The 23441-nt window shown below is 35.4% G+C and overlaps 1 protein-coding gene across 11 annotated transcripts in view; it reads right to left on the bottom strand.

Annotated features, from left to right (window-relative positions):
* Window positions 1–23441, bottom strand: part of Adam22 (ADAM metallopeptidase domain 22) — a 255202-nt gene that overhangs the window by 34844 nt on the left and 196917 nt on the right. For 2 of the 11 annotated variants that reach the window (XM_045160147.1, XM_045160149.1), the window contains exons 23-30: window positions 22415–22583; window positions 18934–19048; window positions 17022–17112; window positions 12926–12943; window positions 6226–6420; window positions 3637–3737; window positions 2969–3035; window positions 680–790 (exon numbers count right to left, since the gene is read on the bottom strand). In XM_045160147.1, coding sequence (XP_045016082.1) covers window positions 680–790; window positions 2969–3035; window positions 3637–3737; window positions 6226–6420; window positions 12926–12943; window positions 17022–17112; window positions 18934–19048; window positions 22415–22583 — 867 coding nt within the window. The remainder of the gene's footprint in view (window positions 1–679; window positions 791–2968; window positions 3036–3636; window positions 3738–6225; window positions 6421–12925; window positions 12944–17021; window positions 17113–18933; window positions 19049–22414; window positions 22584–23441) is intronic. The other 9 variants (XM_045160148.1, XM_045160151.1, XM_045160150.1 and 6 more) reach the window with 5 other exon arrangements.

Below are 23441 nucleotides of genomic sequence, written 5' to 3'. Positions count from 1 at the left end.
TAACAACAAAAAAGTCAAAAAGCAAGTACAGCCACTGATGAAGGCTATTGAATTCTCTGGCCCAGAGATAACTGTAGAAAAAGCCCATGCAGCTGTGTTCAGGTGCAACATAGCCACAGAGCAAACTGAGTTGCCCACAGACAGGTGGCCACTTCCTGGAGGAGACCTTTGTTCCTTTCACTCACAATCTTAGAAACTCAAAGGACAGGCATTATGAATGATCCACAAAATCTCCAACCACATGGCTTACTTGCACTTTGATGGACTCTTTCCTTGATTTCAGGAACCATGTCAGAAGGCTATGGTCATTTCCCCAGAGTCACTGAAGAAAACTCTAGGGACTGACCTGCCTAAAAGAGTATCTTTATAGCAGGCTTCCTAACATCACTAAGCCATGGTGGCTGGAGGGATGGGATTTTATCAAAATGCAATAGACCGGCTTGTGTGGCTTGGCCTGCTAGCACAACATGCAAAAAAAAAAAGCGTTGGCCAGGATAGGAGAGCTCTTTATGTTCCCCAGGATGGAAAGGCAGGAGAACTTTAGCTGGTGCAAGCCACATCAGGAGCACCACTGAGAAGCTATAGGGCTCAAAGATCAAATGACCCTGTTCTCAGCAAAGAAAGGGACTTGGAGGGAGATTAATTGGCAGCCCAGAATGAAGGGGAGGTGGAGACTGACCTGTGATCCAGACTCCCTGTCTGGGGGCTGTCAGAGCCCCCTGGGCTTATGCCTTGGGATAGGATTGTCTGGGCGAGGGAGTTCCCAGGCTCAGGTGCTTGGGGCTCCCTCCTGTAAAAACACAATATATAATACAAAGTCTGAGCCAAAAATGTTTTTACATTATGAACAACAGCAAGGAAGACGCAAAAGTTTGGGGTGGGAAAACAATATAACCAACAAGGACATTTAGTTTTGTTAATCAGCAGAGCATGCATCTATGGTGCATGTTTTAATTCATGTCCCAGTTTCTCATCATCCTTTGGGATGATGGGTACTAGAGGGACTGCTGAAATAGTTATTCTTATATAAAAAAAAGATGTTTTCTATGGTCATTCTGATCCCCTTGTAGTCATACAAATTGTGTTATTATATCAGAAACAAATGGTACTATTTATATATGGAAAATATAAAAATTTTTCTTGATGTGCTATGGATCAACAATTCTTATTTTTCAGAAGAATGTAATAGAATATAGAGAGTGCCTATACAAGCTTTATCAGAATAGTGATCAGCTTCACAAACTTGGTTCTATTTAATTAACATGAGTTATGTAACCAAAATCAGAAAAATTCAGAAAAACAGGAGGGAATCCTAGATACTTCTCTCTCATTAAGATAATCTTATTATGGTAACATACATTAAATATTATTACTTAAGTATCTGATAGGTACAGATTTCTCAAAGGTTATCCATAGCATTATAATTTTTTCATGTGATGTGGATGGACATTTTACACAAAAGTTTGAAAAAATAAGTATCTTGGAAATTGTGCATGAATATTGCTAAACACCAAATGTTCTTTGGGTCCAGAGCTTATAGCTTTAAAAATACTATTGAACTCTTGTCCAATATTCACTTAGGAGTTGTGAAAGCCTTGTTAGAGGAAATACTGTTGGACCACTAAACAGTTCACAAAGGAAGTTCCATAGAACATTTTATAGGTTTACCTGTATTATAATAAGCAACTGAGATAAGCTAAAGAGTTTTTACCACGTGACCTCATGCAAAACAAATCAAATAACATTCCAAGAAGAGTTTATTGGCACTGAGCCCTAAGCATCCAAGCACTTTGGGAATGCATAGGATAAACTCTAACAGATTAGTTATTTATGATGGAGTCCTATGATGCCATTCTCGACCATGCAATGGTATCACTTGAAATTGTCTATTATTTCTAAGGTAAAGTATCCTCTAATAAATGTTGATAAGTCACTTACAAGATAATACCATTCAGGTGGAAGGTCCAAATTTCAGGGCAATGTTATTATTCCTGGACTGAAAAAGGCAGGGTATATGATGGAATAGCTAACATAAATTTCTGACAAGCAGTTAACAAAGACCTGCTACTCAGACTTTTAAAGTAATAAAAAGCAATACCAATCCTCAGAATAACTACCACCACTATAGTGAGACATTAGTAGAAAAGTTCAAGACCTTTCAAAAAGTACTGCTAATTATCACCCAGTGGCAAGGTCAGTGGCAAAAGATATACTAAGGGTATTCCCTGAATGGGGCTATAGATTTGGGGTGGCTATGTTTTGCTTGTACTTTCAGAGGTTAAAAAAAAAAAGCAATAGTGCATGGTGTTTACTTCATTATAAAAGACTTTAACTGTAATTTCCAGTTCCACCTCTACTTCACAAAAAAGTAGCTATCATTTAAAATAATGTGTTTTGTGACAATGATTCCATTAAAGAGCAGGTTTGGGTAAATACTCTTTTCAATGTCCTCAGAAGGAGCATTTAAAAAGACGCTTATTCCATTAGTCTGAGAGAATGCTTAGATTACAGCTGTGGAGAACTTGGAGTGACATTTAAGGCTGAGAGCATGGTCACGCCCAGTACAGTGGAATTCTCCCTGAAGCGTCACCAGGCTGTGTGAGGACTGTGGAGAGGAAGGGTCACCCTTTGCAATGGTTGGAACCCAGGTAATGAGAAGAAAGGGATGCTATCATAATTCCCTTCCAAGGGAACCAAGAAACCAGGATGCAGGTGACTGAAGGACAAAGCTTGTAGCAAGGGTGAAGCCCTCACTATCAGTGAATATTGGTATGGGCACTGTTGCGGAGATGCCTATGTAAAAGAGAAAAGCCATGGTTAATTTTTAAAGGGCAAAGAGAATTAAAAAGATAAAACCAAGACCAGAGGCATGGCAGGAAACTATTCTTGCTATCTGCATAATTAACATTTGACACTAATTGCACAGAACCTTGCACAGTGTCTTTTCCCATTAGAGGTTACAACTTACTCAGTTGAATTAGATCGAGGTCTAAATCTTTTGCCTCTGATTTTCTTTCTGTTGCCTCCCATGTTACCTAAAAAAGAGGGTTTATTGCTTAATTTCCATGTAAATAAATAACAGTTCTATGTCCAATGACATGGTATTTCTAGTGGGAATATGTTATAATTGTATGCCCTAATATCTGCACCTTTAGATTTACACAGCTTCCCCAGTATTTCATATGTATTTCCTATGAGATATAAGTTCTTTCATTTTTCATCCCAGAAAAGAAAAGCAAATAGCAAACAGGGGCTGAAGATGGCTGTCAGTAAAGTGCCCTGGGGCTTGCTAAGCAGCTAGTCTAGTTAAATTGGTGAGTTCCAGGTTCAATGAGAAAACCCTGTCCTGGAAAATAACATAGCATGACTGGGAAAGACACAAGAGTTTGTCCTCCAGCCTACACACACACACACACACACACACACACACACACACACACACACACCTGCATATTCATACACATGAACACCCATAAACATGTACACCACACACTCACATGGAAATAATGAACAAAAACTCCGGACTCATTACATTAGTAATCTCTTTGTTGAGAAAAGAGCTAAAGAATTTATAAGAACAAATCTTAGCTCAGGGACTCAGAATACAGAGTTTAGATTCAGAATGCTGCTCTATACCTTGCCAGGAGTTACTTCGAGGTCTCCCATTTTCACAGATGTCTGAATTATGTTTTGTTTCTGGAATCCTTTCACTCCAGGAATGAGAGAGTCCATTTGACCTGAAATGAAAAATACATGTGTGTTGTTCAAAAATGTAATCAGATTAAAGTTTTGGAATCAGTATACAAAATTTCTAGGTATTAATGTGCATTAAATAAAATAAATTAAGAAAAAATCTGAAATGAAAGAATGAAGAAAACATGAAAGTCTTCATGAAGAAGGCAGAATTACACAACATCCAATTTAAGAAAAGTCAAATACAATGGAACCCCATTATAATAGTCTATAAATGAAAAGTATCAGGACACAGTACAAGCCAATTCTCCAGAATATAGCAACCACAGATAGAAATTCATTATATTTTCAGATATATTTCAGTTACATAAACCCAGTACCAGCCAGAGTTATAATGGGGTCCCACCATAGATGTTTCTTAATTGTAAAGCAATGATTTTCATTCAAAAATCATGAGAACATGGACTTTTTAGAGATTACATAAAATTTGTTCAACTGAAGCTGGTAACCCTTTATCAGAGTAATATATAGGTTTTCATAATTATTTTCTGAGAATTGGTAATTTTCTTCACAAATGTGGTCTAATAACTGAACTTAATTAGATGCTATTATGAAAATATCTCTCACAAAGCCCATGTACCAATGAGCCCTTATGCCATTTGTATTCTAGTATTTATAAATACATTATCTACGAGAAACAAAATTTGCATACATACCTGAACCACATAAGAAAAGAATTTTGATAAATTGCACATGTGTAAAGTTCTAACAAACTGACATATTTCTAACTGCTATAAAAAAACATAATCCACTGCAATTTTTTTCCTAAATCTAGGCGTTGCTTAATGGATTTCTAAGTACTCTTTAAGGTACTTTCAAAACAGCACTGTACTGAAATGACTTTTTTTCTGGCAGGTTGAAGTAGGGTCTCACTCTAGCCCAGGCTGACCTGGAATTTACTATGTAGTCTCAGGCTGGCCTCAAACTACAATGATCCTCCTACTTTTGCCTCCCAAGTACTGGGATTAAAGACTTGGGCCTCCACACCTAGCTGAAACTACTTTTCCACACATTATTCTGGGAATTCAATACAATTAGTAAATACTAATGTACTAAGTTGGAACCTTTACAATAGCAACTGCAGTACATAATGATTTATAGTTTTATACAAGGAAATCAAAAATGTTTCTGAAAATTACTGATTTCACCATCCTTTACTATGTTAATTTAAAATTGTACATATGACCAAGAAAATATTTTTTAAGTAAAAAAGTCCTAGTAGAGCCCTAGTCATTTCTTTTCTTAGCCAACAAGTCCTTAACTTAAAAAAAAAATGTTCTATAGAATCATACTCCTTGGGCTGGCCCAAAATTGCTATTTCTACTTTTGCTTTCAATTCTATTAGCTATGTGAAAATCCATCTTTCTTTATGCTAAAGAAGGGCCCTCACAGACTTCTAAGACCTCACCAATTCCTTCTATTCCTTCCTATTAAAGGCTAGAAGGACTAAGCAAAAATACAGACTGTTTGTTTGTTTGTTTGTTGTTTATTGGCTGGTTGGTTTTTCAAGGTTTTATTCTAGCCCAGGCTGACCTGGAATTCACTATGTAGTCTCAGGTTTCAGGGTGGCCTCGAACTCATGGCAATTCTCCTACACCTTGGCCCATACTTTTTTATAGATGAGTTACTTTATCTAGCATACTAGATGGGACCATGTTCCCTTTCAATAAAGTGGATCTCTCATTCTGCAAAGTAATGAGTGTGCCCAGAGTCATGAGTGGAGCTACGAAAGTTCTTTCCCTATCCATTAAACCTCATTTGACAAATTTGAGGAAATTCTCCCAAAAAGAATATTTTAGTTTCCTTCAATATTAATGTCTCACTGCTCAAAAGATAATATTTGGTTCTTCTAGACACTTATTTTTTTTAACTAATTAGAAAGCATACAAAAATATAAAGTAGTCATATATCTTAATATGCTAGAATAAGAAAAATCATTATTAGGGCTTGAGATACATAAATATTAATTCTTCTTATACAGTAAAAAGTTAAGCAATTCAATGTACTTAATTTTTCAACTAAGATGTTATGAAATCTACAAATAATCATTCCAGAAAAAAGCAAAATCATAGTATTCAAGGATATAAATTCATAGTGAAGCAATCTTTGTTTCATAGCAAGCTCAGCTTCAATATAGATAAAATTAAAAACTATCAATATAGCACTTATATTACCAGTTTATCTTAACTGCTTTTACTGAAGCATGACAGTAACCTTTTTCTTTGACTGCCAAACATGACATAAAGCTCACCATTTAAATTATTATTAAATACTATGCAGTTTCTTAAGCCATACAAAGGGCTTAATAGGAAAACCCTGTGGTTTTTACTATTATCATGGTTCATTTTATTTTATTTCCATTTTATGGCCTAATTTACACAAGTGGTTCTGAGCATATGGCATTTTGGAGTAATCAAAGAACAAAGGATACTATTTTTTAACATTCAAGAAAGAAGGAAGAAGTAATCAAACCTGCTGCAAAATAATGAAATGTTCTGACTAATGGAATAATGTGTGATGGAACAGGTAGAAATCTGAAAATGCGACAGAAAAGCAGACCTCTTCTTAGAACTAGATGCTGAGTTTGTGCTGACTCCAGGAGGAATGTCGCTATAAAAAGAGTCACCATCTCCAGGCTTTTTTACATAATCTCCCTGGGGTAACTGTCTAAGGCATAATAAACATTTCAGAGTCAGAAAACAAAACACACACAGGAACACAGACATTTACAAATATTATTTCAGAAAAAAAGAGAGGTAGGGATAATGATCTACATGAGTCAAATATATAACACATAAAATTCTTCATAAATGTGGCAAGTTGAAGTTCTTCTAACTAAAGAGGACAGAAATACAATCACTGAAGTCTTTGTAGGCTACATGAATTTTGCCTTGCTTTAGGGGTAGGAATATGAAAAGATGAGTAATTTTCACTGCAATGTCACTATACTTAGAGATGTTAACTATAGTTTGTTCTTTTTTCAGAATTGATGTTGAAGAAGATGTGTTTGGACAGTCCTTGTTTAGATACAACAGGCTTTTTTTAATGTGAAAAAAAATGTTTTGATTTGGAAAACATGATGAATATAACCTTGACTTAGTTTTAAAAGAATTGATTGATTTTTATGCGATTCCATAATTAAGTACAAACAAAACCTTATTAAGGTTTGGTGTTCAAATGGAGCTTTAAAAGAAACACAAAGAAATTGAAAAGATTCAAAGCTAAATCAAAAAGGTAATTCTGCATTTGTGCATTAGTACATGTAAAGGAAGATAACTTAGCGAGAGCAGAAAAGAGTTGAAGAAAATATCTGAGCATTTATGACAGATGGTGGGTGACAGGTCTATCTCCATCACAACAGAGTGCAGCAAGGAGCCATCTGTTTAATCTGCCCTGGAACTAAACCCATTCTTCATTTTGAATGAACTAATATTGGCATAATTCTATTAATTCTTCTAAGGGAGCTAGGTAGAAACATTAGACAGAGTCCCTAATGGACACTCCTATGGCAGTCAGTTTACTAATGTGCACTCCCTCCACAAAACAAATAACTGTATCAAAAACTGGATCCACTTCAATAAGTACTATAACTGGGGGGAAGGGCTGAAGAGATGGCTTAGCAGATAAGGTGCTTGCCTACAAAGCCAAAGGACCCAGGTTCAGTTCCCCAGGACCCACATAAGGCAGATGCACAAGGGGGTGCATGTGTCTGGAGTTTGTTTGCAGTGGTTGGAGGGCCTGGCGTGCCCATTCTCTCTCTGTCTCCTTTATCTCTCTCTTTCTGCTTGCAAATAAGTACTATAAATAATGGTGTCAAAAGCACTACTTACATAAGTCTACAATGAAAGTATAAAATCCCTAACTCTGTTTCCAATTTTGTTTCTCTCTAGTTACCATGACCACCTGGATTTCTTGTGGGTGCTGAGTTTCAACCCTCAAATACAACTTTCCAATATTTGTTTGTTTATATTGATTCCCATATTATTGAAAATTCTTTAAACAGTCATTGGTTCTTTTAAATGATTGAACATCCTTTTCTGAGTTACTTGGACACTACATATTCATAACTTTCTAAAAATATGAAAGATATTTTAGTGTATATAAAGTATACATTTTAATTTTAATTTGTGTGATTTTTTTTTGTTTACTTCTCTGTATACTAACTAAAGAAAAAAATTACTAAACTATCTGGTAAGATTAATTCTACCCTAGGCTAATGCAGATTCCTTGAAAATATTTTTTAATTCTATAAGCAATGTCACCTCATTGTGGTCATCCTATATTTTTCCAGTTACTACAAACATATTACTCTTTAGGATAAATAGTATGAGGTCATATTTATCATGTTACCAGCATACATAATAGCACATAACAAATATTTCTTTCTATGAAAGAGATCTTTGATCTCAAACTGTATGTCGTTTTACCCCCTATCAGAAAAATTATCACTTCAATACTTGAACAAAATGCCTCCAATAAAATCAGTATTTTAGATTTTGTCTCAGGGAGGAAATTCCCCTTTTAGTACTTATAAAAAATATTAGAGAATGTCCCATTAACATCCAGTAGTATTTTTATAACTATAAATTCCTTTGGTCATTACCTTTAACTAATATTGTAATAGGGGATGAGCTGTACCTCAATAAATTCAACTTAAGATAAGCTATTACAGAATTCTGAAGCTCATTTCCCATTACTGTTCCCCAAAATGACCTTCTCTTCACCTAGTCACTTCCCTTCACATTTACCAAGGCCTCAGGTAGCTATCTGATAGTGCCTTATCCTCCTTTGGTGGATCACCCCCACATCAGTTTGCCCTGACCTGAGTGTGTTTCACTACCTCTTCAATGTAATGACTCTAGAGTCTATGGTCATTTTTGATATAGTACACAAACATCCTACAAATATTAAGCTATGGGCTTCAGTCAAGTGACTAGAAGACAATTTCAATTCAATATACTTTTGCTGCACCTCTTTTTGTTCACCCTGACCAAACTGGATTTTTATCTACCTCCATTGTAAAAGTCTCTAAAGCATAGAAATTACTTAATAGTCTTCAAAACACCAATGAACAAAAATAAAATAACTTTACATTTCAGTTTGAGTGATATTTCCAATGTCAGTGATCATTATGAATTCTATTAAAGGTCTCTTAAGAATAATATTTGGGCTGGAGAGATGGCTTAGCGGTTAAGTGCTTGCCTGTGAAGCCTAAGGACCCCGGTTCGAGGCTTGGTTCCCCAGGTCCCACGTTAGCCAGATGCACAAGGGGGCGCACGCGTCTGGAGTTCGTTTGCAGAGGCTGGAAGCCCTGGCGCGCCCATTCTCTCTCTTTCCCTCTCTCTGTCTTTCTCTCTGTGTCTGTCGCTCTCAAATAAATAAATAAATAAATAAAGAAAGAAAGAATAATATTTAACATCATTCACTGTCTAGAATTTCTTCCTTTGGTTTTTTTGAGGTAACATCTTACTCTAACTCAGGCTGACCTGGAATTCACTGTGTAGTCTCAGGGTGGCCTCGAACTCTCAGCAATCCTCCTACTTCTGCCTCCCAAGTGTTGGGATTAAAGGCATGCGCCACCATACCCAGCACTGTCTAGCAATTTAATCTTTCTTTATGTATTCTTTATAATTTTTAACTAGTTTCTTCTTTTAGCTTGAGTGAAGATAGAAAATATCAGGTCCCATATCAAAAAAATAACTTTTCATCATTTGTTATGAAATATAATAGAAGACTAAGCAAATGATCCCTTTAAATTTTTTTTTGGGGGGGGTGCTTTTTTGAGGTAGGGTCTCACTTTAGTTCAGGCTGACCTGGAATTAACTCTGTCATCTCAGGGTGGCCTTGAACTCATGGCAATCCTCCTACCTCTGCCTCCCGTGTGCTGGGATTAAAGCATGCGCCACCACACCCAGCGCCTTTAAAATTTTTAACAGCATTACCTTTTCTAATTCTTTACCATTTTTAGGCCTTTCTTCTTAAATTTTGATTGTTTTCACATCTTAAATTTGAATCCTAAAAGTAATTAGGCAGCCTGACCAGTACTAACTTTTGTAATGAGAAAACTACAGCACATTTCTCACTTTATGTGGAAATGCTTTAAATATATGCATGTTTTTTTTTTTTTGGTTTGTTTTTGTTTTTTTGTTTTTGTTTTGGAGGTAGGATCTCGTTTCAGCCTTCACTTCTCAGGGTGGCCTCAAACTCACAGAGATCCTCCTACCTCTGCCTCCAGAGTTCCAGGATTAAGAAGTTTGTGCCCACACCTAGCAAATGTATGTTTTTTTAAACAATTAGCTAAAGAAAATAAATGTTATGTAAGCAAATTCTTTTTCTGTAGAAATCCTCTTTCCTACATTGACGATAGGTGTGTGTTTCTTTTCTCCCTATACAACCTTTGGGTTGAATTGATATACTTTATTAAATAATGTTCTTTTGAAGGTATTTCCATTCCCTAACACAAAGGTCAACTTCTACAGGTTAATTATTGTAGAGGAGCACATTCACACAAATTGTAATTATTATTTCTCCCTAGGTCTACAATTTTTGTATTTGTTAGTTGTCATTTTTTTGCTCCAGAAAATAATATGTTCATGATCATAAATCATATAGAGTTGAGCATTACCCATCTAAACATTAAAAGGGACATTCTTGATTTATCCTCCCCCTCCAAAAAAAAACTACAGACAAATTGTTGGTCTTGCTTATGAGGGAAATATGTTTTTTTTTTTCTAACAGCATTCATTGGCTTACCATATTTATCTTAACAATCCTTATGCCTAATGAAAGTTAGAAAACTGGAAAAAAAATAATTACATCTTAACCTAATGCAGAAGGAGCCATATTTCAAATGCCTAGACATATGAGAATTGTTACTTTACTATTTTAAGAAGTATCACTTAAGGTGTACAAAGTCACGCTGGCAGATGAATGAATGTCACTGAAATAATAAAAAATATTAAAAAAAAGATTTGGGGGAAGTGGAAAATCTACAAGTAGAAATTAAAATGACTAAAACATAAGAGATTCAAAAGAAATGAGGTAGGGGAAGTGTGTCTGCCTAAGGTAAAACCACAAGTCAGAAAGATATTATTATTCATGAGTCACAGTGATGTGCATGCATTTCAGACAACGGAAAATGGTTTCAGCTTAGTATGTATGGTTTATAAATCTAAGGTCAGCTAATGTTTTCATTCTATTTCTATTTGCAAACCTGACTTAAAAAAAAAAAAACTTCATGACAATTCTTGCTGTAAACCTTATGGCTGCTAAAGCAATTAAGGTACAAGAACAAGGAAATCAATTACAAAAACATAAAGGTGTTCTTTCCTGGAGGTTTTAAAGAAAAAGGTGAGTAGCCAAACTTATAATTACTAAGCACTGAGTCACCACTATGGCTTTTGTGTTTCATGGTTCCTTAGATTCCCAAGGCAACACTTGTAGACTTAAAGTGACGTGTGTGTGTGTGTGTGTGTGTGTGTGTGTGTGTGTGTGTGTATGTGTACACATGCATGCTATTTGGGGAGAGTGTGTTGGGGGGTCTTCCGCTATATCATGCACTGATGTATATGCGTGTGGTGGTGGCTTCATTATACCCTGCAATCAGGGTATATTTTTTAAGTAAGAAATTTGCTATCATATTCATTTATATAATTACTTGCCAGTTTTTTCCAACAATCTAAAAGTTATGCTCAGTTTGTGATTTCTGAGCCAGTATATTAATAAGCATCTGGAAAGTAGCTACATAGTTAATATAGCTAGATGCATCTAATGTCAAAGCAAAACTGCATGCTTTATCAGCACAAAGGGAACATATGTACCTTGTTCTGGTTTATGAGTTTTATCTCTTGGCCATAATGCTTTAAAGATTACAAAGAATTTTATTTGGCTTTAGTGTTGAGAAAAGTAAAGTGATTTCCCAACATCATATACTAGTAGATTTCTAATTCCTTGTCTACTGGTCCTCCTGCCATAGAACCTCAAGGGAAATCTTACCTCAGCAGCAAGGACAATATCAAAATCCTTAGTTTCTTTTCCTGATATTTTTTGGAAGTGGGCAAATCTTTATTTGAATTCCTACAGTTAACCTAAGATTTAAATTTTCCTGATAAATGCTTATGTTTCTTGGCCTGACCACATCATTTATAATCACTAGTATACATTATTGTCAAAAAAAAAAAAATCCCTCAAAAGATACATACACATTCACAGCTTCCTGATCTAAAGCCCATTCTTTGTTACTCTCCACTTCGAGAATGCTTGTGCACAAAACTAACATTTATCAATTATGGCCAAGAGGAAAACGTTTTGTTGAAATATAATAAAAAATATAGAAAACAAATATTTAATATGTCCTAGAATATGATCTAGATTGCAAAAGAGTACTTAAATTAATGAAATGATGACTTGGCAATGCCAGCAGATATTAACTTACATCAGGCAAACAAAGGAATAGATGAAGTGAAAATGTTTCTAATTATGGGTATGAGTTAGAATAAAAAATCAGTGCTTTCTTCTAAACACTAATCCTTTTGGTATAGTGTGGGCAATTTTCTTTATTCTGGATCACATCACTAGTGAGAACATAGCTTAGGGTACTGTTTTAGCCTTACTTATGTTACATATTTGAGATATTTTACTTCCTTTTTGTATATTCAGCAGCATTAAATGACATCATACCCCTAGTTCCTATGGAAATGAAGCTGAACCATCAACTTTTGATTTTATCACACTAATTCTATTTTCTACTAAGGAAAGCCACCAAACTTAGATTTCTGATATGATTAATCAACTAAATGCCAAAGCACTTCTCTAGAAGAACAAATAAAAAACTGTGTCATTTATGAATGGAAGTTATTAATATAACAATAGTAACAAATAAAAATAAATTCCCTCTGACAGTATTTGGCAATAAAAATATTATAAACATGAAGAAAAGCCAATAAACTAATGTAAACAAACATGACATCTTAACATAAAGGAAGTTTGTTCTGATGAAAACAATCAATTTCTATGTACAAATTGCTAATAAAAATAACAATTAAAATATTATTTTAAAATCATGATATATAGCATAATACAATGTGAACAACTTAAGACTAATGTCTGAGTTTCAGAAATGCTAACATGGATTAAACATTTCAGTCATGTTCAGCTCATTCTTACCACATACCTCTGTTCCCGATAGTTTCTTTTTATAAGAGAGAGGAAAAAACACAAGCATTAGTTATATGTGGAAACACAGGCAGAGTATTAAATATAAAAGCTCTACTCTAACTGAAATATCTTCACTAGACATAGAAATAGATACACAATTTTTACTTTACCATTAGGAAAAATGACACCAAAGGAGCAATATTGTCAAATATCCATTTTCAAAAGCATAATGTGATCATTAAAGACTAACAGCTTTCTTAACATCAATTGTGTTGCACTAAGCATTTAATAATGTTCTTAAAGTTAATATTATTTTGAATACTGTCTAGTCATATATGTTGATTTGAACAGCAGAATGAATGACTCAAGTTATAAGCATCAACTATATTTTTATAGAAGTAAGGTCCTAATTTCTTTCTACCAGGATATAAGCAGCCAATTACAGCTCTTCCTAAGTATTTCAAGTATAACATAAATTCACACCAGAACATTTTATTTCATCCATCATGTATGGTAATATGGATGATTTAATATGTGGCAGCTATGACTCTCCTTAGGTGATAATATTTATTCACACAAGTTTCACATTGGAAGCATTTGTTCAAATATTTAGTCTCAGTTTTTATTTTTATTTGATTGTAAACTAAAATAAACTTAAGTGAGTTTCAAAATAAATAGCTCTTACACTAAAATGTTCAGAAGGATGTGGTAGTGCACTAGCAGTAACCTTTTTTCTATTTTGACATAATTAAGAAGTAATAATTTGAGAACCTGTTAGAAAGTCAAACAACAGGGTGATCTGAAGTTCCTTCCTCAGAGACCTGGAATAATGTATCCATGTAGATATTGTGTATTGCACCCTCACCTGCCAATCCATCCTATTCACAGTCTAAAGATCATGACTGCCAATTTTGTCAATTTTGTGTTATTTCTCATTCTAGAAACTATCAGAAAGGGAGTCTATAAGTCTAGCATCCTTCTACTCAATATATTTTACTTTTAAATCACAATTTTGATGGCTTGAGCAGAATTTAGGGCTATAAATAAGTATTCTGCAATTCCTACTGCCTATCACAAGTATATGTGGTAGTTTGAATATGCATCCCCCATAGACTCAGGTGTTTTATTGAAATTGTGTTTGTATGGGCTGGAGAGATGGATTAGCAGGTAAGGAAGTTGTTTGCAAAGCCAAAGGACCCAAGTTCGATTCCCCAGGACCCATGTAAGCCAGATGCACAAGGTGGCATGAGTCTAGAGTTCATTTGCACTGGCTAGAGGCCCTGGCACACCCCTTCTCTTGCTCTCTCTACCTGGAGTTCATTTGCAGTGGTTGGTCCTCATGCACCCATTCTCTGCTCTCCCCACCCCATGTCTAACTCTCTCCTCTCAAATAAATAAATAAAATATTTTTAAAATTTGAGTTTGTAACTTTAGCCCCTAGTAGGCATACTCCTGCTACTGGATGGGGGTGTGTCACTGGGGGAGGACCTGAATTCCAGCCTAAAGGTATACTGAGAAGTTTTGAGCTCGGGTTGTGTTTGCTCATGGCACTGGCATTTGTTGGTGTGACTCTGTTTGGATTTATGAATGGAAGGCAGATTCTTCTGCTATTTGATGGAATTTCCACTGGATCTGTAAGTTTGAAATAAATCACTTCCTTCCACAAGCTCTATATGGTTTGGATGTTCATCCCAGCAATGTGAAGCTGATTATATGTATATACTCAAAAATACTGGCCTGGCATTGTGGCTCACACTTCTAGTACCAGTACTCAGAAGGCTGATCTATGAATTTGAGGCCAGCCTGAGGCTACACAGGGAGTTCAAGGTCAACTTGGACTAGAGTGAGACTTTACCTTGAAAATAATTTTAAAAATCAAAACCAAAAACTAATAAAACTGCTTATCCTCCCTCACACACATAGGTATTTTTAATAGACATAGATAATTTCATAAGCAAAGGTATGTTCTGGTTTCATATTTTTCTGGATAGCTTTTTCCTGACTATAGAAGTGGTATATCCACTCATATCAGTAAGATCATATGCTCTAACATAAATTTCCTTGCCATTTCCATGTGAGTAAATTAAACCATAAGCTGTTGTTCAAAAAAAAAAAAAAAGCAATGCTTGGGCTAAAGAGATTGCTTAGTGGTTAAGCATGTGCCTATGAAGCCCAAGGACCCCAGTTCGAGGCTTGAGTCCCCAGGACCCACGTTAGCCAGATGCACAAGGGGGCACACATGTCTGGAATTTATTTGCAGTGACTGGAGGCTCTGACACGCCTATTTTCTCTCTGTCTCTCTCTCTCTCTGTCTCTTTCTCCCTCTGTCCGTCACTCTCAAATAAATAAATAAATAAAAATAAACAAAATTTTTAAAAAGCAATGCTTGTGGCAACAACTAGTACAAATGCACTATATCAGAAAAGTTGAGGAAAAATGGTGCTATTTGTTTGCCTGTGGGACATGGAGTAATAAATACACATAAAAGCTTTCCTTTGTGACATATAATTTTACAACTCCGAATGGAATGCCTAAATTACTGTGCAAATATCAGTGTGCCATACACTCACAGGTATTGTGCATTTGCTACAAACTGACATAGGGCTAGGTACTGATTTAACCAGAACAAAGTCTAACATGACACTGTGTGGTCCTTTACTGTGTTAGGCCATGCGAACTGTGCTTCTCCACACTATACTATCCAATCTGTCCTTATGGTTAATGCAGTCTTTCATAAATGAATTTCCATATTTTACTATTTATAGCATACAAAATGTTGTCTGGTGGTAAGATGATCACTGACTCTTTTCAGTCAATTAAAAAGGATGTTAAAGCTGGATAGATGGCTTAGCAGTTAAGTGCTTGCCTGTGAAGCCTAAGGATCCCGGTTTGAGGCTCGATTCCCCAGGATCCATGTTAGCCAGATGCACAAGAGGGTGCATATGTCTGGAGTTCTTCTGCAGTGGCTGGAGACCCTGGCGCACCCATTCTCTCCGTCTCTCTCTTTCTCTCTCTCTCCTCTCTCCCTCCCTACCTCCCTCTCTCTGTGTGTGTGTCTGTTGCTCTCAAATAAATAAATTAAAATAAACAAAAATTTTTTTAAAAAAAGGATCTTAATGCACAAGCTATTAATATATTATTTTTAAGGGTATCTCCTTCAATTCAATTGGTTTTGGTTTATAAACAGGTCGGTGATATAGTAAAAGTTTACATAACACAGTGGGCTTGTCACTACTCTGAATTACATATTGTAACCCACAGAACAAAGATAAGTGATTTTTAAAAATCTTAAATGTTCTATTCCAGGTTAGTGACCAAAGTTTGATCCATGAGAAATAAAAATATGCTACAAAATGAGAAGGTACCTAACAAGACAGCAGGTCTTCCAAGGGGAAAAACCCTTGGGTGGACTGAATGGAACATCATTATCAGAGATCAGTAAAAAATAACTTAATGTTGAGGTATTGCAAAGAACAATTATGATTTTGATTCAAAACATTTCTAAAATTTGTGTGTGCAGAAAGTCCCCAAGCTGCAGTGTTCAATGCTGGAGTCATTTAAAATTGATTAGATTATGAATGTCTGAACACATCAATGGAATAATCCAGTTATGGATTCATAGCTCAATAGATGACCACTTCCTATTTTGATAAAGGAGTTTACCTTTAATATGATTTATGGGCATAACAAGCACTCACTAACAGATCTGCTACTATTATCCGGTTGCTACCACTGTTATTCTAGTTGTTACTAAAGCATTTGGCTCTCTGACTACTGAGACTTTTGATTATACACTAAAGTCAAAAGAAGCTCAGTCACAAAACACTAGAACAACTCAGGCTTCACATAAGACACAGTTTAGGTGGATTTTAATTCACTTCAGCAATCTTAAAGAAATATTCAGTACTTTTAGAATAGGAAAAAAGTTGTCTCAAAATTTAAAATATAAATTCATACTACTAGTAATCATGCCAAAGCTAATCAATAATTATTGACCCAGATTGCTTTTCAATACAAATACAAAGCTAAGACAGAAAACCTTTGAGATGTTTTCATTTAGTCAAAAAAATTAGTGTGTTTTTATAGTAACCATATGGAGAGATTTCACTTACTTATAACCCCAGGCAGTTATTCCTATTATTAGAGCCAGCACTAAAATAGTGCCAGCAATTATCCCTATTATGATATTGATGCCAGCAATACCTGCAAGGGAAAAAAAAATCAGCAAGATCAGTGACACAAACTTCTCACAGGGATCTTATTTCCCACATTTGTAATCATCACACTAACAACATTATTTGCTTTGGAAAAAAAAATGAGTATTTTTCAAATGAAAAGTGTTAAATTTTTATAAGTTCTGTTAAATTCCTGCATTTTAAACTTGCATTTTGTACCATTCTTCTATTTTACACGTGTTTTCCCCCAAAATATGACATCACTAAATAACAGAGTAGAAATATAGAAAAAGATAAACACCCTCTGGGGAGAAAATCTACCCTTCTTTTGGCTCGAAAATATGCCTCAAAAATTATAGAATTGTTACTGCTCCAAGGTCCTGTTACTGTGGGTGTGTGATACTGTCTCTCAAAGTGAATACCAGCTTCTTAAGGGAGACAGCAGATCACCAGCTTTCTATGAAGACAATCAAAGCACTGTGCTGACAGTTCCCCGTCTGACCAATGACAAGGCTGTGGCAACTTTAAGAAATAAAATCCAAAGAAAAATGGTCTCATGAGCAAGAGATAGGGTGGGGCAGGCATTCAGAGAAGCAGAACAAGACAGGTAGCAGCAGAAGGCAGGCAGAGCACAGGGCCTAGCAGAAGCTCAGATAGTGCAGAAATACTATCACAGTGAGTAGAAGGCTTGGTCAGTATGCCATTGCTACCAAGGGCAGAAAAGGCTAATCTGAGGCCTGGCTCTGCCATCAGAGGCTTTGTGTTGCTGATAAAAATTCATGCTTCAAGCTTAATTGCAGTCCTTTCATCTTGAGCAAACCAGCTCTTCCCAGTCTGCTCCACTCCTGAGGCATACCACTAGGCAGCAGAGGTCAGTGTTCTCAGATAGCTGGAGAAGGTCCAATTCCTTGGCATAAGTGGAAGTAAGTCCCTTGGTCTGGGAGGACTCAGAGGCCATGTTGGAGAACAGAGCAGGGCATCAAAGATTAGGCAACTCCAATAGCCTAGGCCTTCTGTGTGTGTGGTGGTGGGGTGCTGTAGATGCCAGAAAGGCCTCTGGGTCACTGCCATTTTCTTACTCTAAATCTTAGTATGCCTGTCCTCCTTTTTCTTCTAAATAGGGATCAAGAAATGTACATGCTAGTCTTGATTATTTATACATAATGTCTTGATAAGCCAATGAAACATATATACCTACAAATAACTTCATCTCTGCATTTGCTGTGGGAACAAGCACCATACTACCATTTACCATTGCTGCCTGAGGACCCCAAATGCTTAATCATTCTGTAACATTCTATGAAAGTTGCATTGGCTAAGATTTTTAACCTGTCTGGGTGAAAAGAATTTCTACTTCTTTGCTTAAGCCAACCTAACTTTGAGAAGTGTCCCTCTTGTTATTGATTCCTGTCCTCGTACCCTTTCCAGTACCTTGGTGAGGGTTGCTACTTCTAGTGCAGACTAAAGAAGTGGTGAGATTCTGTAACAAAGGATTAAAATATAAATATCAATTCCTCAATGATTTGTCCTAATATATAATTACTTTTTAAATTGAATAATTTATTTAAAAGAAATGTTAGTATTTGTTTCTAATCTCAGATAAGCACAGTACTTGCAAAATCTTTGATGCAGGACATAAGACTAAGTCAGCAGAGTAGGTTGCATGCAGCATGACAGATCCTTACAATTTTATAGAAGTGGTCAGTTTCATAAGGTTGTATAACTCATTAATATGTGACAGTAATTTATTTCTAGAATTTTCACAAAATAACTCAAATAAAATGTCCAAATGGCAGTTTTCTTTCCTTCTTTATAAAGACGATGCAATGATATGAAATCAGGTACCTACCATTTCCAGACAGAGTGATACCAGCCTTTGTATCATCATTGTGAGGGAAGTGAGTATTGCAGTCTATACCTGTCCAGTGCCTGTTACAAACACACTTCAGCTCATTACTGCAAACCTGAAATGCAAAGTCAATCTAGGGTTAACATCAATTCTCTGATATAGAGGCATGAAAAGTAAAATTAATTTCTAGTTATTATTCTTGGGATTTGATGATATCAAAAAATTCTTCATAATGATTACTTCATTTCTCATTCTAAACAATATTTTCCAGACTTCAACAACCGACCTATAGGAAATAATGAATTTTAAAGAATTAATATATTCTAAATTAGAAATCAATTAAATCATCATTTCAATTTTTATTAAGTGTTGAGAGAATTATAGACTATGCATAAATACACTTACATGTCAACTATCTAATTCAATGACTTTTTTGTTTCCCAAATAAGGGTCTTTGTCAAAATGTTATTAATTTTGGGGCTGGATAGCATAGTGGTTAAGGTACTTGTCTGCAAAGGCAAAGGACCCAGGTTTGATTCCCAGGACCTACTTAAGCTAGATGCACAAGGTGGAGCATGTATCTGGAGTTTGGTTACAGTGGCTGGAGGCCCTACTGTGTCCATTCTCTCTCTCTCTCTTTCTCTCTCTCTCTCTCAAATAAATAAACAAAAATAAAATATTTTTGAAATGTTATTCATTTTTAGGAAGCAAAATGAAACAAAGACAAGTCCAAAGGGCTGGAGATGTCACTCCATGGTAGAGTAGTTGCCTGCCATGTGTAAGACCCTGGGGTCAATCCCAGCACTACATAGAATGAAAAGCAAAGTAGGAGAATGGGGAGAGGAGAGCAAAATAAAATTTACACAAGAAACCAAATCTGTGTTCACTAATCTATCTATGAAGAAGAATTTACATCTACATCTTCTTTTGACATCTGTATGTGTATGTAGTGCATATGAGTAAAGAATACATGTGCCTATGTGTGGAGGTATACATTTTGTGTGTATGCAGACCAGAGGTCAACATTAGGTGTCTACTTCAATCATTTTCTACCTCATTTGCTGAGATATGTTCTCTTGCTGAACACAGAACTCACCTGTTTAGCTAGTACAGGGAACCAGAATACCTCAGCAAACTGGCTGTCTTTGCCTCCAGAGTGGTAGGATCATAGGCATGTGCTACCATACTCAGAGTTTTATTTGAGTAGCGGGGATCTAAACTCAGATCCTCATGCTTGTTAGGCAAAGCAAGAACTTTAACAACTGAGGCATCTCCCAGCCCATATATCTAGATCCTACAACTCAATGTAACATAATGGAATAATTAGGTTATTATTTTTGGGTATAATCAATGACATTCCTCCTGAGTCAGTTCTTCACTGCAAGGGTGTCTCTGTCTCATCTTGACATTTTCCAGAAGACAACATATATCCACATTTAAATGTAATTATAAACTAACTCTATAAATAGCTACAGACTAACAATCATATAGGAGGAAAAGTGTTTGGGCTTAAAGCCAAAACATCTGAATTTGAGTCTCCATTTCACTATCTTATTAAGGGCCCTAACCATGCCACCTGGCATCTCCAAGTGTCCATTTCCATATTGTATGACAGTGCAATGACACAGTGTCAAGGACAGCGAGGCTGTGTTCAAGTAAGATAATAGGAAGCATATCTAACACTTATTAGATACTCACTGTGTCCCTGTCATTGTTTTAATTTCTTTGTTAATTCTTATGTTTCTCATAACAATCCTTTGAAGTAGGCACTATTATTATCTCATTTTAGAGAGAACAAAATTGAGTTACAGAGAGGCTTGGTAACTTATACAAAGTCATTTACCAACTTATAAGAAGCAGAACTTGGATTCAAATTCATCTGAATGAAAATAGATATACTTAATGATGTATATTATTTAAATAGTACTCTACTCTGGTTTTGATGTTTATACATGTAGTTGAATTATGTAGGTTATAATACTTTTGTATTATGCAAAATTATTGTAAATTATGGAATGCTATCTTTCATAATATTTACTTGCATCTATCATTCTTACCAGTTTATTAGACCAACCAAAGCTATATCTAGTTTCTGCATTTTATATTCAAAATTTTATGAATAAGATAATGTATTAGCATGTATAATAAAAATAATAAGAATAATTCCATCATATCCCCAAAATACTCCTGATGATTAGGAAAATAAGACTTAGCAGACCCTTTTAATTACAGGAGCAGAACTATGGAATACATGTGCTTTCTTTATTATGTCCTATAAGAATTTCTGTTCTTTTTCAGTGATGATGAGTTACTTCCTCAAAATAGTCTTGGCATAGTCCAGAATATCACATGGAATGACAGTATTGACATTTGTAATTCCGAAACAGGGGTCCTCTGCCTCAACTGTATAATAAAGATAGTTCAAGGAAAGAATGCTGAGTAATAGTAAAAAGAAAACTACAGTACATGCTAAAAGAATTTGAAGACTTGGGCTGGAGAGATGGTTTAGCAGTTAAGCACTTGCCTGTGAAGCCTAAGGACCCCAGTTCAAGGCTCAATTCTCCAGGACCTACGTTAGCCAGATGCACGAGGGGGCGCATGCGTCTGGAGTTCGTTTGCAGTGGCTGGAAGCACTGGCATGCCCATTCTCTCTCTATCTCTCTCTCTGTCTCTTTCTCTCTCTGTCACTCTCAAATAAATAAACAAAAATGAACAAAAAAAATTTTTTAAAGAATTTGAAAAGTTATCATAGAAATACCTGACTGAAAATGAGGAAATTGGTATCATTAATGGAGGCTGAATATTTACTTATAAATTTACTTATATAGGAGCTACATTATCCAAAATATAACTTTAAAAAACCACAGAATTAAAAGTCCCATTCTTGCCAGGTGTGGTGTTGCATGCCTTTAATCCTAGCACTTCGAGGCCACCCTGAGACTACATTGTGAATTCCAGCGTAGGCTAGAGTGAGATCTTACCTTAAAAAAAAAAAAAAAAACAGGCAAAAAGTCCCATTCTTTTTGTCATCAATAAGAAACACTTCTATGCATGCTTTTGATCTTATTTCTAGGTTTTATCCGGCAATAGCAGGTCTGATTATTGCTGCCCAGACCACGTTAGTACTTAAATAGTGTGGCCATCACCCCTATATTTTTACTTCTCTTTTTTAAAAGATCTAGTTACAGTTTGTTAAAATTTGTCTCATAATTCTCTTGCAGAAAATTTGCATTATGATATATGGCATCATATTAGTATACGAAAGAAAAAGAAAAGAATTTGGTTAAGAAGATTATCATTTTCCTTATAGGCAAACTTTCTCTGATTATACAGCAAAAATATTCAAGCACTGTCAGATTAGTGTTCACATAACATAAACATTGATAACTGTGTTTTCATAATTAAGGAAGAATTATAGGAAAAATATTTATGTGATGTGAAAGAAATGAATGAGTCCCATGGTGAGGTACAGAATACTTACTCCATTCCCTGAACAAATAGTTCCTTCTTTACTGCTTAAACAAGTACTGAAGTTGAAGGAAGCTACAGGAAGACACCTGTGTTCTAAACACATCATTTGAGGGCCACAGGGTGTCCCATCTTCCACATACCCAAGATCTACATCTTCTTCAAGCTTAACATGCCCACCACTAAAAATAAATTGGGAGCAAAAAGAAAACAGAATTCTATCAGTCCATATGCTCAAAACTTATATGGGTACAGTATCAACTCTCCAATTTACCAATTATAATTTAATAAAAGACAGTAGCATACACATATTAAAATGCTGTTTTGTTTTAAAAGAAGGTCACATGTACCTCAGATGGCTTTAAGCTCTCCATGTAAGCAACAGTTGTCATGAACTCCTAATCCTCCTACCTCCACCTCCCAAGTACTGGGATTACACATATCACATCCAGAATAATTTTGAACTGCTAAATGGAAAAAGCAACTAAGATTTTTGATATAATGCTTTTCAGAGACAACGATATAGTTTAAAATTCAAACATACTTATGATAACAATGGTCTGAACCAAACCATTTTTATTATTTTGTCTTAGATACCATGCTAATGTTAAATAACCTATTATTATAAGTATTTTGTTTAATAAGTAGATTTCAGGATTTAAAATGTGTTTCAAACAAGGATCAGAATTGCTTTTGGTTTACAGTTCCCCAAAATATTAAATATATAAAAATTCTATGAGATTGACTAAATGACTATAGTCAATACTTGATATATAAGCTCATTTTTTTAGAATTAAAGACAAGCACAGTAAGAATCGAAAATGTAGGGCTGGAGGAATGGCTTAGCAGTTAAGGCATCTGCCTGCAAAGCCCAGGACCCACATTAGCCATATGCACAAGGGGATGTACACGTCTGGAGTTTGTTTGTAGTGGCTGGGGCGCACCCATTCATATTCTCTCTCCTTTCTCTGTCAAATAAATAAATAAAAATAAAATATTTTTAAAAGAATTGAAAACATATATTCATAATCCATTTATTC

This window comes from Jaculus jaculus, chromosome 10 (assembly GCF_020740685.1).
Source record: "Jaculus jaculus isolate mJacJac1 chromosome 10, mJacJac1.mat.Y.cur, whole genome shotgun sequence".
Lineage (NCBI taxonomy): Eukaryota > Metazoa > Chordata > Mammalia > Rodentia > Dipodidae > Jaculus > Jaculus jaculus.
The sequence above is the reverse complement of the archived record's forward strand: the minus strand, read 5'-3'. Positions and strand labels throughout refer to the sequence as shown.